This window comes from Oryctolagus cuniculus, chromosome 12 (assembly GCF_051225735.1).
Source record: "Oryctolagus cuniculus isolate XC-2025 breed Fujian yellow rabbit chromosome 12, ASM5122573v1, whole genome shotgun sequence".
In the NCBI taxonomy this organism is placed as follows: domain Eukaryota; kingdom Metazoa; phylum Chordata; class Mammalia; order Lagomorpha; family Leporidae; genus Oryctolagus; species Oryctolagus cuniculus.
Genome location: NC_142878.1, coordinates 90,153,545 through 90,170,819, shown reverse-complemented (window position 1 = coordinate 90,170,819; position 17,275 = coordinate 90,153,545). Strand labels below are relative to the sequence as shown.

The 17,275-nt window shown below is 46.3% G+C and overlaps 1 protein-coding gene across 4 annotated transcripts in view; it reads left to right on the top strand.

The window, feature by feature from the left end:
* The first annotated feature begins 10,235 nt into the window (after positions 1-10,235).
* Positions 10,236-17,275, top strand: part of AAGAB (alpha and gamma adaptin binding protein) — a 60,616-nt gene continuing 53,576 nt past the window's right edge. For all 4 annotated transcript variants that reach the window (XM_089309492.1, XM_002718171.6, XM_089309491.1 and 1 more), the window contains exon 1: positions 10,236-10,336. In XM_089309492.1, coding sequence (XP_089165618.1) covers positions 10,264-10,336 — 73 coding nt within the window. In that variant the 5' untranslated portion in view covers positions 10,236-10,263. The remainder of the gene's footprint in view (positions 10,337-17,275) is intronic.

The following is a 17,275-nucleotide window of genomic DNA, read 5'->3' as shown; positions in this document are numbered from 1 at the left end:
AAAAACACACAACATGCTATGTGTTACTGCATGTTTCAGGTATCATTAGGCATCTCAAGGTTGAATTAGCTCCACCACCCCAAAAAGCATCACAGACGTTGAGAATTGAGCCTGAGTGACCTGTAGCACTGCTTATACATGACACTGCACAGTGAGTTCCTTAGCCAGGGAAATGCACTGGGCAATGCGGACATAGAGTAATGTCTTTCTCTTACAGGGACTTCAAGCACACATCCGAGGAAAGCATTTGGCCTTTAGGTACGGATTACATCACGTTTCTCATGGCTGATCCTGTGGTATGAAGCTGACTGCATCGTAGACTGAAAGTGTAAAATCAGAGCAGAGACAGGGAAACTAAGAGATCTAGAAGATGGAGGCAGACTTTGTTTGGAAGCTGGATCCCTTTAGCTAACACATCTTGGCTTCATGAATGACTGTTATGCTGCCCTGAAGTTTGGGTTCTTCCCTGACCTTTGATATCTTTAGAATGATGAAGTTCCTATGCAGTATACTTCCCTGTTCCAAATTTGGTATATTTCTTTGGTATATTTGGTAAAATATAGTTTTACCCACTTGATTCCAATATTACAAAAATGAGTAACTCAAAATACTGAAACCATTATGGAAAAATAAACTCTGATTTTTTAGAATCCTAGTAAATCCCATAAATCTGCATTATGCTGGTATGAATTCTTTTTGGTTAGGAATATTGTTGGGGCCGACACTGTGGCTCAGTGGGTTAGGCCTCCACCTGCAGTGCCGGCATCCCATATGGGCACCAGTTCGGGTCCCGGCTGCTCTACTTCCAATTCAGCTCTCTGCTATGGCCTGGGAAAGCAGTGGAGGATGGCCCAGTCCTTGGACCTCTGCACCAGTGTGGGAGACCCGGAAAAGGCTCCTGGCTCCTGGTTTCGGATTGGCACAGCATCCCACATGGGATGCCAGCACTGCAGGTCGTGCTGTGGCATAATGGGTAAGGCCTCCACCTGCGGCACCTGCATCCCATCTGGGCACCAGTTTGAGACCCAGCTGCTCCACTTCTGATCCAGCTCTCTGCTATGACCTGGGAAAGCAGTGGAAGATGGCCCAAGCCCTTAGGCCCCTGTATCCGTGTGGGAGACCTAGAAGAAGCTCCTGGTTCCTGGCTTTGGATTGGCGCAGCTCTGGCCGTTGTGGCCATTTGGGGAGTGAACCAGCAAGATGGAAGACCTCTCTCTCTGCCTCTCCTTCTCTCTCTGTGTAACTCTGACTTTCAAATAAATAAATAAATATTTTTTAAAAAGGAATATTGTCATGCCTTTATTTATTTATTTTAAAGATTTTATTATTATATTTATATTTTATTTTTATTAATATTATATTATAATGTTATAGTGTTAATAATATTACGAAATAATTTTATTAATATTAGTAATATTCATAATATTAATTAATAATGTTGATATTAATATTATTAAATAATATTATTGTTATATTATTAACAGCCAGAGTTGCGCCCATCTGAAGCCAGGAGCCAGGAGCCTCTTTCGGGCCTCCCACCAAGGTACAGGGGCCCAAGGACTTGGGCCATCTTCTACTGCTTTCCCAGACCATAGCAGAGAGCTGGATTGGAAGTGGAGCAGCCGGGACTTGAACCTTCACCCATATGGGATGCTGGTACTGCAGGCAGTGGCTTTACCTGTTATGCCACAGCGCCAGCCCCGTTGTCATTATTTATTAAATTCTAAGTTCTTTCCATCAAAACACATTTTAGAAGTCACCACTGTATAGTTTTACATGTAATATCCTTAAATATAGACTACATGATGTAAGTTGATCAATCACTTAACAATTATTCTAATTTGAAAAACTAACAGAATAAGAAAGTTGATGACTGCCTTAAACCCAACTCTGTTAGGAAACCACACAGGTCCTATGAGAACCATAATTGCTTTCCTAGAGGCTCGGTTCCATCCCATTTTTCATTTAATTATCGGTAGCTCCACTTACTCTTAATCCTATTTCAGTTCTCTGGATTGCCGTATCAAGATGCTGAATGTCTAGAGTCTCGCCTTTCTCTTCAAGTGGGAATTCTGTTAATTTCTCCTTTAACTGATGGAGGTCATCATGGACCTGTAGATAGGGAAAAAATGTAAAATATTGAAAGAATGTGCACACAGTCTACCTATAGCAACTATTTATCTTACTTCTTTGTTATGTGCTTGAATTGTTGGAACCACATAGTTGATTTTATGGTCTTCCTTGAAAAGGCCCATTTTTATGGTTTTAAGACCTTCTTTATTTGGACCATTCCATCAAACTGTTATTCAGACTTTGAAAAACCAAGTTTTCATACACTTTCTGTTTTCCCACACCCCTTAGACACAGATGTAGGATCACACTTCGAATGGCTTCTGCTTTCTCAAGCAGTAAAGCAGGAGAGTCACAAATGATAGGAAGTCGGTGGCTGACTCCAGAGTCTACAAATCGGTTAGGAAGGAAGCAAACAGGAAGCTTCTAGCTCAGAGATTCTAGTGGAATCAGTGCCTCGTGTTGACCGGGCCTGCTGGCTTTCCGTGCTAGCTGGAGCTTCCCCACTCACTGCTCTGAAGAGGCAGCTCTGTGTGTACTGCGGCCAAGACTTTGTTTTATGTAGTGAGAAATGAGAACGATCCGTGAAGAAAAGGCGCCATATGTTATTACTTGAACATTTTCCTTCAATCTGTATTTTCCTTGGAAATGCGTATCGCTCTCTAATGTCAGGCACCCTCAGAATAAAATGGGCACCACGAAATTGGAGAGCAGATGATTCTCTGCATTCATATTAGAAACCAAACTTCGGATAAATACAGATGGCACCAATTATTGTATGGGCTGCTGCCACAAGAAAAACATTTTGTTATGCAAATTTATGAATCCAACACCTGTTTCAGCAACAGTCACACCACTAACAATCTGTGGTCTGGGTTGCTAAAGGCATTTTGAAATGGTTACCTTTTCTCTGTCAGGATAACTGGACCCACACATTGATCTAGTCTATGTTATTGATTACTCTCGAATGTTCCCAGAGAGCCAAGTCCTGTATTCAAAAGATGAGATTCTGCGTCTTTTCACTGATGGGCATCACAGTCTGGCAGACACATCTGGTCATTTGTACTCCGCACAAATTGTCATGTAAAGCCTTCGGGGCTCACAGATTGGAATCCGAACACACCTCCTGCTTGCTTGTAGGCATTAAGGATGGAGATGTACTTCTTTTGATTGTTTTGTCCAAATTACTGCTGCGAGCTGATTTACCATCCACTGTTTGAAAACACTTATAAAGTACAAAGAGGCAATTCAAGGGCAAGGCCTTTTCCAGGCGTGTGTGTGTGTGTGCGTGTGTGTGGCTCTTCTTTTCAATGCATCAACATTTTCTCCTCTAATATTCGCAGCTCTGTGTGTGTTTATGTAATTGTCTGTCAACTGCTGGAAGTAGTGAAAACTGCTCTGGATTTCTCATCAGGGTGCCAGAGGTTTGGGATTTCCCTCTGCTTTGTGTGGACAGCAACACTACTTCATAGACTTGTGAGATGATATGCAGCAGGACCTAACAGGAACTCAATAAAAGGTAGCTGGGAGGGCGGGTGTTTGGTGCAGCAGTTAAGACACCACTTGGGACACCTGGAGTCCATATTGGAGTGCTTGTGCCTGGGATCAAGGCCCAGCTCAGCTCCTGAGTCCAGCTACCTGCTCATGCGTGTTCTTAGAACAACGGGTGATGGCTCAAGTAGTTGGGTCCCTACCACACATGTGAGAGACCCACATCAAGTTCTAGGCTTCTATCTTCGACCTGGCCTGGCCCAGTCCAGCTATTGTGGGCATTTGGGTAATGAACCAGCAAATGGGAGATCTTGCTGTGTCTCGCTCTGTCCCTCTGCCTTTTACATAAATAAAAACAAATTTTATTAAAAGGCAGCTGGCCACAATTTGTAGCTTTCACACTGACTAGTCACAGGGTCCCCATGTACATCATCCACATTTTCTGAACCTCTAGTTTCTTCACTAAGGAAAAAATGAATTACCTACTTCCAGAATTATTGAATGAAAATGAGGTACACGCATGAAAATGAGTCAATATAGACTTTGTTGACAGATCCATATGAACCGAATCCTGCTTCCTCTTTCCCTAAATGGAACTCAGCAAAGTTACTTCGCCTCTTAGAGGGTTAGTGTTGTCATCTGTAAAATGGGGATACTAAGAGCTGCCTCCAAATGGTGGCAAGAATAAAACAAGGTCAAGTAGGTGAGGTGCTCTAGGCCATGCTAGACAGACACAAGGCAGGCATGGGACAAATGTCAACACTCCTCCTCTGAATCCTGAAACCAAGTGCAACTCCTGGCTGTGACTGACACCCAGGCAATGGTCCCTGAATTGAACTGCTTCCTTACTCTTTCCAGGAGCTTCGTACTTTCCTTGCCAGTATTTTCTCCTCCGCTCCAAATAACCACCGTCTGCTTGTGTAATTGCAATAGACACAAGCACTGGAGAGGTGTTATCCTAGGCTTGGGGAGCAAGAGAGATGATGTTCTAAATCTCTGGTTTTTTTCTTCACACAGCTCCAATCCACCACACTGAATTTTTACATGTCACCCAACATTTCTGGGGCCACCAAATGCATTGTTTTCCATCATAGATTATTATTTTGACTGGGGACAAAAATCGAAGCCCATATTTGATGCAGAAAAGATCTGCTCTAAAATTTAAAAGAATCATGATACCAGACTACATGTGGTCAGAAGTAACATGACGATTCCACTTTATTCATGGCTACTACAGAGTCTGTTGAGTCGTTATCATAACTTCAAGTTATTTATAACCCCATTAATTTTCTATTTGAGAGGCAGACACACAGAGAGAAAGACAGCTTTCATTCGCTGGTTCACTCCTCAAATGCCAGCAACGGCTGGGGCTGGGCCAGGGACAAAGCCAGGAGCCAAGAACTCAGTCCAGGTCTCCCTCTTGGATGACAGGAACCCAATGACTTGAGCCATCACTGCTGCTTCCCAGGCTTTGCATTCCCAGGAATCTGGGAGCAAGAGCCAGAGCAGGAGCTGGGAACGAAGCGCAGGCGCTCTGATGGGATAGCGCCCTAGTTAAGATACTAGAGTCTTAACTGCGAGGTTAAACACCTGCTCTCCCATCCCACTCCCCCATTCAGTTTTCATTGTATGCTCCTGGCAAATCAATCAAGAGGAACTGATACGAACGAGAGTGAAAATATCAAACTATCTACTTAGCTCCAATATCTCCAAAGTTAGTGTTAACACAGAGCTACTATTCTCTGATTTATAGTAACTAATATAGAGTACAAAAAACATAATGTATATGCGTGAAATTGACATTTTGAGACTTGATTTTTAAAGATTTGTTTATATGAAAGGCAGGATTATAGAGTGGGGAGGGTGAATCGTCCACCTGCTGGACCAGGGAGAAGCCAGGTGGCAGGTGTCCAAACACTTGGGTCATCTTCTGCTGCTTTTCTCAGGCCATAGTAGGACGCTGGACCGAAGTGGAGCAGCTGAGACTTGACCCAGTATCCATAAGGGATGCCAGCATCACAGGCAGCGGCTCTTTGTACTGTGCCACAACACTGGCACCTTGATTATTGCTTATAGCCCTTGTCTATATTCTTGAGGGACAATGTGTTTTTCTATTTACTACTGGTTGAATTCTTTACTCAGTGGAGGATTAAGCTTGTGATTATAAAGTAAATTGAAAGTATGTCACAGCAAAAATTAAAAGAAAGAAAGGAAGGAGGAGGGAAGGAGAGATGGGTGGGAAATATCATTTGTGTTCTCAAAACTGTATATTATGAAATACATGAACTTTGTTCCCTTTATATAAAAAGACATGTTAACATTAACTTTCCCTCTTCTTCCAAGAATTTAGACTAAAAAACAGACTAAACTTAAAAATAAGTGTACTCAAGGGGCCGGCGCCGTGGCTCACTTGGTTAATCCTCTGCCTGCGGCGCCAGCATCCCATATGGGTGCCAGGTACTGTCCCGGCTGCTCCTCTTCCAGTCCAGCTCTCTGCTGTGGCCCAGGAAGGCAGTGGAGGATGGCCCAAGTGCTTGGGCCCTGCACTTGCATGGGAGACCAGGAGGAAGCACCTGACTCCTGGCTTCAGATTGGCACAGTGCGCTGGCCAGGGCGGCTATTTGGGGGGTGAACCAATGGAAGGAAGACCTTTCTCTCTCTCTCTGTCTCTCTCTCTCTAACTCTATCTGTCAAATAAAAAAAAATAAGTGTACACAAAACTTAATTTACATAAAAGGGTACGAGACCAGATAATCTAATAATAGCTGGTATTTATTGCTACACTTTGTGTTATCCTACATTTAATTTTTATAAGATTCCCATGAAGAAGTTAATACACCTTCATTTCATACAGGCTAAGTAACCTGTGCTGTGGGGAGCAAACCGGACTAGATTGAGTTACTGGAATTAAGACTTATTCTATGCATCTGCTCTCCCACAATATGGCGCTGGGAGAGAAGTAAACAGCTTCCGCACAGCTGCCTCCAGTTCAACCAATAAACTGTAGGACTTGCTCCTGATTGGAGAGCGGCGTACTCGGCGTGTGGGCAGCCGAGTTGGGATTGGCGGAGGAGGACTATAAAGGAGGAGAGAGACGGCATGCACCAGGGAACATCTATGGGGAACATCTGAAGGAACACCTGTGCAGCCCCCGAGAAAGCCGGCCGGCGGTGTGCTGCTCCCCTGCGGAAGTGGGGAATGTGGCCAGGGGGAACTGCCCTTCCACGGAGGTGGAAGGGATAGTAGCCAACCCGGGAAGAACCAGCAGCAAACCCGGGGAGGGCCGAGCAGACGAAAGAACAGCGCAGGGTCCTGTGTTGCTCCTCCACGAAGACGGGGAGCGACACTGTGCAAGGTAACACAGCTGGTTAACTGGTGGAGCTATTCAAATCCAGCTGGTCGGACTCCACAGCCTCCATGAGTGAGCACATGCTTAATACACAGAATTACAGAAAGGTGAAATTTGGTAAAAATTAGTGGCAAAGGCAGGATATAAACACCTAGAGGAACACAAGGGGCAAAAGGAGACTTAATGATGAACTGAAAAGGTTGGAGAAGGATGCTCGCATCTGCTCTGCCTAGGGGCCTATCCACAATATGTCCATCTTTGGTCAGTTTCCCTTCCATGATATGATGATAATAACATTATATCTGACAGCCACATTGTACAGATTAAATGAGTTAACACTTATACAGTACTTAGAACACTGTATGATATAGTATGTTAGCTTTGATTATTGTGATTTGCCTCTTTGAAGTCCTACTACAGTTTTTATTTTACAATGCAACCTACAGCGGCTCTCCAACTTGAGCATCAGAATTATCTAAGGGTTCATAGAAACAGACTGGAGGGCCCCGACCCCGGGGCTTCTGACTGGTAGGTCTGGGGTGAGGCTTGTGAGTTTGCAGTTCTCACAGGTTCCCAGGTGGTGATGATGCTGCTAATCCCGAGACCACACTTTGAGAAGAGGTGAATCTAGTCCTAGCTCTTCTCATCCTAGGAGATGAAACTACTTCAACGTTACCCACCAGAAAGAATGCCAAGGTCACGGCCAGACCTCAATATTCTGACTGCAAAACCAGTGCTCCTTCCGCTAGACATCCTGCTTATTGTAGACTGTTTGAAGGCAACGGACCACAGCCTCCACCAGAGATGGAGTCCACGTTGGTGTCTTGGCCTAGTGCTGCACGCTCACACATATGAAGGGCTTGCTGGGAGAGTGGGGAGGGTCCTCCAACTCCTCGTTATACACGTGAAGGTACTTTAAAGCGTTCGTGGACAATGGCATTCTAAGTTTATTTTGGTGCTAACATTTTTGGAAATCTATGCATAGATTTTTTTCCCCCATGGACTTTTGAAGAGCCCTCAAGGCCTACATGAAGAGAAGCTGACAGTCTGCAGAGATCAGCCTCAATAACCGGGCTAACATGTAGGCGCTCCTCCTCCACTCAGTGTCGGCAGTAACCCTGTTAGACAAGGAAGGGTGTGGGTCAACAGGGGTTCTGATTCTTAGCTCTTCTGTCCAAGTTCACCGTTCAAGGTCAGCAGGTATCTATGACCCTAACGGTGTATCTTAGGTTGACCAAACAGCTCCCTCTGGATCCACCCCGAAGCAGGCTTTTAACACCGGACCCTGCACCATTATGAACCACAAGAAGAACAGCCTTCAGAAAGAGCATTATGTCAAGGGAAAGACAGAAATTGCGCATGTGAATTCTCTCCTTTCTCGTCTCTCTTTCTTTTAAAGAGCCATTTATGGGCTGGTGAAATAACTAAAGAGAAACTGGATTGCGCCAGTCACCCAAGTGTACTGTGAGGAAGAGCTGGCTGTTTCTAGGTAGGAGTCTCCACTGGTGTTCCAAGTGTTTAGGATCTATCAGAAGACGCGGTGTATGCAGGAAGGGACGTTTGTCCTTTGCTACCGGGAACTGATTTCTAGGGCCCTGAAATGTCCAGCCTGAAAAAAAGGGTCTTTGTCTCAGGTCTTTGGCCACCAGGCAGCCTAGCATGACTTATAAGCTGCACTGTGTCAGTTCCTATGTATAGAGAAACAGGAGACTAAAGACATTAGTCTGCCTCCCAACCCTGAGGGGCTGCAAACTAAAGGTCGTCGTCGAGGGCCATGTGATATTGAGCCCAATACTACCTCTGGATGCCCAAAGCCCCAGGCAGCTTCTGCAGCTGGCAACACGCTGTGCACATGGTCACACAGTGTGGACGCACAGGGACACGAAATCCAGCAGCTCTGTCTGGGAGCCTCCGGGATCCTGTCCTATGCACTCGTTCCCTTAGCCGGTCCTGAGTTCCAAGGTCGTCCTCATTAATTACTGAGTGTGAGGGCGGTCGCGAGGCCCCTCTATCTGCAGCCAGCTGGTCTGAAGTGACGGTGGTTCTGATCCCCTGAACCAGTGGAAGCCAGGGCAGCCGTGAGAGACCCGCTCCTTCAGACTTCGGTGAGTTTGCCCAAACTCACAGCAGGGTGATGCTCAAAGATACTAGGTAAGATTTAGGTAGGAATCATGTCAGGGAAGTCCATGACATTGGTGACTAGGGGCTTGTATTTTGAAAAGAAGTGAAGTGAAGGAAGTCGCTCAATGATGAGATCAAAATTTGGACAGGAAAACTAGATGCATTTGATGAGGGAACATCACTTCACACCCCCTGAGAAGCCTGATGGAGTGGTTTAAGGCCCATTACTTCAAGCCTCAGTCTAGAGGAACGAAACATAAAAGTGATGATATATACATTTTAACGCCACCACATTTGAGTGTGAGAAAACAAAGTGCCTTAACCATTTCAGAAAAATCTGTACCTGCTACAAAACCGAGTTACACCAGAGATGCCAAAACTTTCTTCATACTTCTCACCTCTGATTAAAAAGTTACTCCCCTGAATTTTTAAATTTGTCACATTTGATGTGCAATACAAGTCATCTTTGATATATTTTCCTCTGGGTGTGCTCCCCAACAATGGGCATTTTGCTCCCCAAAATTGGGGTGCTTAGGAAAAGTACTCCACACATTTCCATTTTCTCCCCAAATTCCTGATCACCTTCCAGTGTGTCTGATTCGCGTCTCCTCCATGCCCCGACAGCACGGGTTCAAATTTTTCAGGGTATAACATTTTATAATGGTGCTTCGGTGTAAGATGGATTTTTTTTCCTGTAGGTTCCGGGGTCGTGGAGTTTTATCAGAGACAGGGCGGCCGTGCTGCTGGAGCGAAATCTCCGGGCAACGCCACCCTGAGGGTGTTGGGTCCGCGGAAGGGATGCGGGTGGGTGTTTTGGGGGAACCCTTCTCGCCCCAAAACGAGTGGGCGCGTTGAACCGGCGCTACTAAGCCTCGCTCGGAAGTTGGGCAGTGCCGGGAAAGGCCCGTTTCCCACCTGGCATAAGATGGTTCCGATGGGGTCGTAGTTTTCAGTCTCCTGTGCCATGGCTAGGACGAGGAGGGATGCCTCCCCCCAAAGGCTCGGCCTCCAGGCTCGGAAACCTGAGAAGCGCTCGTCCCCATGGCAACACGGCACGCGGCCCGGCCTGTTCTACGCCGGCAGCGGAAGCGGGGGGTGAGGGTTGGGTTAGGCCATTTGGTTGGTTCTGAGAACTCGGACGCTTCTGGCGTGTCTCCCCCGCGCGCCAGCTCGCCGTGGTACAGCCCAAGGCGGAAGTGGCTCCGGGACGGAACCGGCTGTCCCGCGCAGCTATGGCTGCCGGCGTTCCCTGTGCGCTTGTCACCAGCTGCTCTTCTACCTTCAGCGGAGACCGGCTGGTCCAACGTGAGTAGCGACGCGCCCGGGCCGACATGCAAGGTCCCTGAAACTCGGCGGGCAACAGCCCCAGAGCCACGGCCTCTCGTTGGCCCTTGTCCCCGCCGCGGGCTCTTCGTTCACTGGGTCCAGGTGCTCAGTGGTCCTAGATGTTGGCCTCCGGCTCGTAAATTCTTTGCTTTTATGGTTGGCCAGCCGGCCCACACCTGCGCTCTTTCCAGCTCCTTGTGTAACGCGGGGCGTCCGGCCCAGCCCGCAGGCCGGAGTGAGGGTCCGCCGAGATGAACGTGAAGGCGCGCTGGCAATGGTGCTGTTAGGCGAGTGCACGGTGCTGCCATTGTTGGGGGTGTTGGGCTTTATTCCTGTCCCTGCCGACGAGGTAGGAGAGCGTGCTTGTCTCCTCTGAGTGCCCCGCTGCACTTTGACGAATGAAGCCCTGTTCATCCCGTCCGCGCCGAAGCTGCGGGGACCGCCTCGCCCACAGCTGTTGGGTAGTGCTGGACCTGGTGCTTTTGCCCCTGCATCCACCTAATGACCTCCCTGGGAGCCGGGTGCGGTAACGGGGCCTGTGAAGTCGGGTTATATAGGAGTCCGACTCCTGTGATCGGAGCGGTGACTGAGCTGTATGAGCCTAGGCGCGTCCGTTTTTCTGTCCGTAAAGTGGTAAATGACTTTCACAGAGTGGTGCTTAGTCCGGAGACTGGCACGTGGTAAGCATTTGGTAAATGATGCGGCTTGTTATTAAATACTCTCTCTACATCGATCTTAAGATGGGCCATGTACACCGGTTTTAGGATTGATGGATTTTTTGTTTTTGTAAACCGTAAAGAATCACGCGGGTGTTTTCTTCACCTCTCAAATGACGGAATTAGGTGAGATGTCCCTCCAGCTGTCTATGGTTTAGTTATTAGTTATGATCTCTTAGAAAGTTCCTTGCTAGGGAAGTTTGATTATAAGACTTGTGGAATGATAACTAACACCGTTTGCGTTCCTCTAAGCAGTATTCCTTACTGTTCCCTGCTTTCTTCCCTCTTTTTCTCCCTCCCTCCCTCTCCCCCTCCCTCCCCTTTTAAGATTTATTTATTTATTTGAAAGGCAAAGTTAGAGGCAGAGAGAAAGAGGTCTTCCATCTGCTGGTTCACTCCGCAAATCGCTGAAGCAGCCAGAGCTGGGCCCATCCGAAGCCAGGAGCCAGGAGCTTCTTCCGGGTCTCCCACATGAGTGCAGGGGCCCAAGGTCTTGAGCCATCTTCTACTGCTTTTCCAGGCCATAACAGAGAGCTGGATTGGAATTGGAGCAGCCAGGAGTTGAACCAGCACCCATGTGGGATGCCAGCGCTACAGGCGGTGGCTTTACCCGCTATCCCACAGTGCCAGCCCCCACCCCCTTTTTTAAAAAAATATTTATTTATTTGAAAGAGTTACACAGAGAGAGAAGGAGAGACAGAGAGAGAGAAAGAGAGGTCTTCCATCCACTTGTTCACTCCCCAAATGATTGCAATGGCCAGAGCTGAGCTGATCCGAAGCGACAAGCCAGGAGCCTCTTCCAGGTCTCCCATGTGGGTGCAGGGGCCCAAGGACTTGGGCCATCTTCTGCTGCTTTCCCAGGCCACAGCAGAGAGCTGGATCAGAAGTGGAGCAGCCGGGTCTCGAACCGGCACCCATAAGGGATGCCGGTGCTTCAGGCCAGAGGGTCAACCCGCTGCCCCACAGTGCCGCCCCCCCACCCCTTTTTATAATTTCTTTGTAAAACTTGTGCACTGAGTGAAATTTAGCATATTCAGAAAACCATGAACCTTAGGCCCCAAGCACCAGTGCTGCTGACTTTTCTGTGCATTTTTTCCAACCATTTTTCCAAAACAGTTTTAAAGAAGTAATTCTCATTGCATTTCATATATAATTTTTATCCTGATTCTTTATTTTATATTACATCAAACATTAGCTTCCATCATGTGTCCATCTAGTGACTATACTAGCATTTGCTCAAGGGTCTTAAGATTCTTGGTGTGATTTTTCCAAAATCACTAATTATACATGATACATGAAACTCCTTTGAAAGACATTTCAGGAATATTCAGGTGCCCTGTAAGGCGCATGAAGGAACAGAATGGGCAGAAGTGGCCACTGCCTTGTAGGTAGGAGCTGTGTACCTGTAGTCGTCAAACCATAACAGTGCATTTATATGAAGTGTAGCAACAATTTGGGGGGTAAAATGAATCTTGTACAATGACCCGTTTTATTTCTGAAGTCATATGTAAAATGTCTCTTTAGAAAGCTGTGATTCAGGTTGAAATTAGATGACCTGGGGGCTGGCGCTGTGGCGCACTAGGCTAAAACTCCGCCTGGGGCGCCGACATCCCATATGGGCACCCGTTCTAGTCCCGGTTGCTCCTCTTCCAGTCCAGCTCTCTGCTGTGGCCTGGGAAGGCAGTGGAGGATGGCCCAAGAGCTTGGGCCCCTGCATGGGCATGGCAGACCAGGAAGAAGCTCCTGGCTTTGGATTGGTGCAGCTCTGTCCATTGTGGCCATTTGGGGAGTGAACCAACGGAAGGAAGACATTTCTCTCTGTTTGTCTCTCTCTCTCACTGTCTGTCATTTTACTTGTTAAATGAATAAATAAAAATCTAAAAAAAAAAATTAGATGACCTTTCCTTTGTGATTCCATTAATATTAAATAGTGAAGAAATAAAGTGAAAACAGTGAGCAGATAATATTTGAGGTAATTGAGTAAGGAAAAGTGAATAATGAAAGCGAGCTTACTATTTCTTCCAAGGTTATGAGTAGGGTAGTGGTGGGTAGCATTAGAATGAAGTGCTGGCCTAGTGATCTGCTTTACCATGGATAGAGGCTTTATTAAATTAACCATGAGTCGTCGAATTTCAGTTGGGATAAGAGATGGAGGTGAGTGATTCTGCTGAGTGTCAGTGGTATCAGGCCAGCGTAGTTCTGGGTGGAGTCTGATCTACCTTTTTGGAAGCATTTGGTTCCCTGCTCCAAGAAGGGGAACCTTTATGGTTCTTCAGCTTCTCTTTGCTTCGGCTCCTGATGGAGTTTACTGCTTTTAACCACCAGTGGGAAGTATTTCACAACCAAACTTACTTGGTCAGTGTACAGACAGAATCAGCGGGGCCTCGCTGTCGTGTGAGGAGACTTCCTGTCTGTCACTCGGAGCCCTGACTTGCAATATTCTGGGTAGGTGTCTGATGTCAGATAAAAAGGTTAGTCCTTAACAAGTTTAGATTTCTGTTTATTTGTTAAAGGTTTACTTTGTCTTGTTTTGGAAGATTTTCCCACAGATCAGGTGTTAGAACGTGGCTTTCTCACTTTCCTATCCAGAAAGGAATTGGAAAGGTATATACACAGAGTGGCTGGTTTCAGCCGTTCGCTGATTCACACCGAAAATTCTCACTTCATCCTCTGAGCTCACTGAGGAAATTGTGGCCTCCAGGACTCTTGATCCTTGGATCACTTTTTACATTCGTGAACCTGATTGTGTAGTAGGCTTTTTTTTTTTTTTAAGATTTATTTGTTTGAAAGGCAGAGTTACAGACATGGGAGAGGGAGTGAGTGGATTGGAGTTAGATATTGTTCCATCTGCTGGTTCACTTCCCAAATAGCTGTAATGGCAGGGGCCGGGCCAGGCCAGGCCAAAGCCAAGAACCCGCATCTCCATCTGGGTCTGCCACCTGGGTGCAGGGGCCAAGCACTGGGGGCATCTTCCTCTCCTTCCCAGGCACATTGACAGGGAGTTGGACAGGAAGTAGAGCAGCTGGGACTCAAACTGTGCTCATATGAGAATGCTGGTGTTGCAGGCAGCTGCTTAGTGTGCTACACTATAATGCTGGCCCTGGTTCACTTTAAACAAAAAATCATTTACTTTCATTTTATTTGAAAGGCACACACACAAAGATAGACTAATCATTTACTGGTTCATTCCCCAGATGACTGCAGCAGCCAGGGCTGGGCCTCTTCAGAAGCAGGAACCTGGAATTCCATTTGGTTCTCCTGTGTGGGTGGCAGAAACCCAGTACTTGAGCTATCACTTTCTGCTTCCCAAGGTGCACATTTGTAGGGAGCTAGAATCAGAAGTGGGGCCCAGACTCAAACCAGGCACTCTGATATGGGATGCCGGTGGCCCAAGGTGTGTGTTAAACTACTGTATCAGAATAGACTTTTAAAAGGAGGTGAAGAGGGCCAGTGTTACGGCACAGCTGGTTAAGCCTGCATTTACAATGCCACCATCTCGTGGGTGCCTCTTTGAGTCCTAACTGTTGTACTTGTACTTTCCTTTTTTAATAAAAAAGATTTATTGGGCCGGCGCTGTGGCTCACTTGGTTAATCATCTGCCTGGGGCGCCAGCATCCCATATGGGTGCTGGGTTCTAGTCCCAGCTGTTCCTCTTCCAGTCCAGCTCTCTGCTGTGGCCCAGGAAGGCAGTGGAGCAAGGCCCAACTGCTTGGGCGTCTGCACCCACATGGGAGACCAGGAAGAAGCACCTGGCTCCTGGCTTCGGATCGGCGCAGTGCCATTTGGGGAGTGAACCAGCAGATGGAAGACCTTTCTCTCTCTCGCTCTCACTCAATGTAACTCTACCCATCAAATAATAAATAAATACATAGATAAAAAAGATTTATTTATTTGAAAGAGTTACACACAGAGAGAGAAGTCTTCCATCTCCTGGTTTCACTCCCCAGTTGGCCACAACAGTTGGAGCTGAGCTGATCCGAAGCGAGCATCTTCCTGGTCTCCCATGTGGGTGCAGGGGCCCAAGGACTTGGGCAGCCTTCTACTGCTTTCCAAGGCCGTAGCAGCGAGCTGGATCGTAAGTGGAGCAGCTGGGTCTAGAACCAGCACCCTTGTGGGATGTGGCAGCTTTCCCGCTACGCCACAGTTCCAGCCCCTGCTCCACTTTCAACCCAGTTCCCTGCTAATGTGCTTGAAAGCAGTGGAAGATGGCCCAGGTGCTTGTGTGTAGAGCCTGTGGGCTCCTCGCTCCAGTTCTTCACACAGTATATAATTTGTGATTGTGAACTGCACTCACCCTGCCGTAGTGCTGTGGAACACTAGAACTTATTATTCCTGTCTTTTGGTTTTATCCAGCCTCCCTCCATCCTCTCTTCCCTATCCTTCCTAATAATCACTATTCTAAGTTTAGATCAACTTTTTATTTTTGGCTTCCACATATGAAAGAGAACATGTGATATTTGTCTTTCTATGTCTGGCTTATTTTGCTTAACATGATGACCTCCAGTTCCATCCATTTTGCTGCAGATGTCAGAATTTCATTCTTTTTATGGCAGAATAAATTTATAGTATTATTTACCACATTCTCTTTTTTAATTCATTGACAGATACATAGGTTGAGTTCATCTCTTTGCTATTGTGAATAGAGCTACAGTGAACATGGGTGTACAGGTATCTGTTTGCTATACTGACGTCATTTTCTTCAGATAGAGTCCCCGGAAGTGGGATAGCTGTGTTATGTGGTAGATCTATTTACTTTTTTTGCAATACTTCCATACTGTTCTGTGTAATGACTGCACTTATTTGCATTCTCACCAGCAGTGTTGTAAGGGTTTGCTTTTCTCTATGTCTTTGCCAGCATTTATTATTTTTTGTCTTTTTGAAGTTGGCAGTTTTTTCTTTCAGAAGTTAGAATATATCATTCCATTTCCTCCTGGCCTGTAAGGTTTCTGCTGAAAAATCTGTTAACCTCTTGGGGACTTATTAAATGTGACTCTGCACTTTTGCTGGATTTGGAGTTCTGTTTGTGTTATACTTTTGAGAGAGTGACTATAAAGTGTCACTTTGAAGATCTTTTCTGGTCATGTCTGTCTGGGGTCCTGTGGGAATCCTGTACTTGGATGTTCATATCTTTCTCTATTTTGGGGCAGTTTTGAGCTATTATTTCATTGAAGAGGTTTTTCTATGTCTTTATTCCTCTCTTCTACCTCAAGGATCCCCACAATTTGAGTGTTGTGTGTGTGTTTAATGGTGTCCCAATGGTTTCAGATGCTTTCTTCATTCTTGTTTCCTTCTCTCTCTCTCTCTTCCTCCCTCTCTCCTTCTCCCTCTCCCCATTCCTCTCCTCCTTCTCCTCTCCCTCCCTTTTCTCCCTCCCCCCCCCCCTCTATTTCAGTCAAGTTTAGATAGTCCTTCTTCTACTTGATCTGTCCTATTGTTGAGGCTTTGAACTGTATATTTTCTTTGACTTATTGAGTTCTTCATTTCCAAGATTTCTGTTTGGTTCTTTTTCAAGATCTGTCTTTTTGTTGAATTTCTCCTTTATGAGTATCATGCATTGTTTCCCTAATTTTGTCTGTATCTCTGAGCATCCTTATAATCATTCTTTTGAAATCTTTAACTGGCCTTTTGTTGATCTCCTTTTCTTTGGCATCTGTTACTGGAGTGTTTTGTTCCTTTGGGGGCATCTTATTGCCTTTCTTTTTGGTATCTGTGTCCCTATGTTGATATTTTTGTATCTGGCAGATCATTAGTTTCTATCACTTTTGAAAGGCGGCTTTTGTGGTAAAAGGCTTTTTCCTGAAGATGTGTCAGGTTGACAGACTGTTTGGCTGCAGTTCCAGTTAGTTCAGTGCTGTAGAGTATAGTCTCCCTGTCTTCAACTGTAATTGATGACAGTGGCAGTGGGGGTGTGTGGTACTCCTCTCAGTCGCAGCCGGGTTGCGTGAGTTTCTGTGGCAGGTTGCAGGGTGGGACCAAGGTCTTGGGGGCACCAGCTTTTAATCCATGGTGACTGGGATCATGGGCATGTCTACCCAGAGACCTGGATGGAGTAGCTCAGGTTCCTGGGTGACAGGGGATGTGACTGGCCCAAAGTTTGGTGGTACATGCTGGGGTGGGTCCCTGTGGCACTAGCCACAGGTGTCTATGCAGTTTCTTGGCATCCATCTACCTTTTCTTCCTTATTCTTTGTTATGCTGCCTGA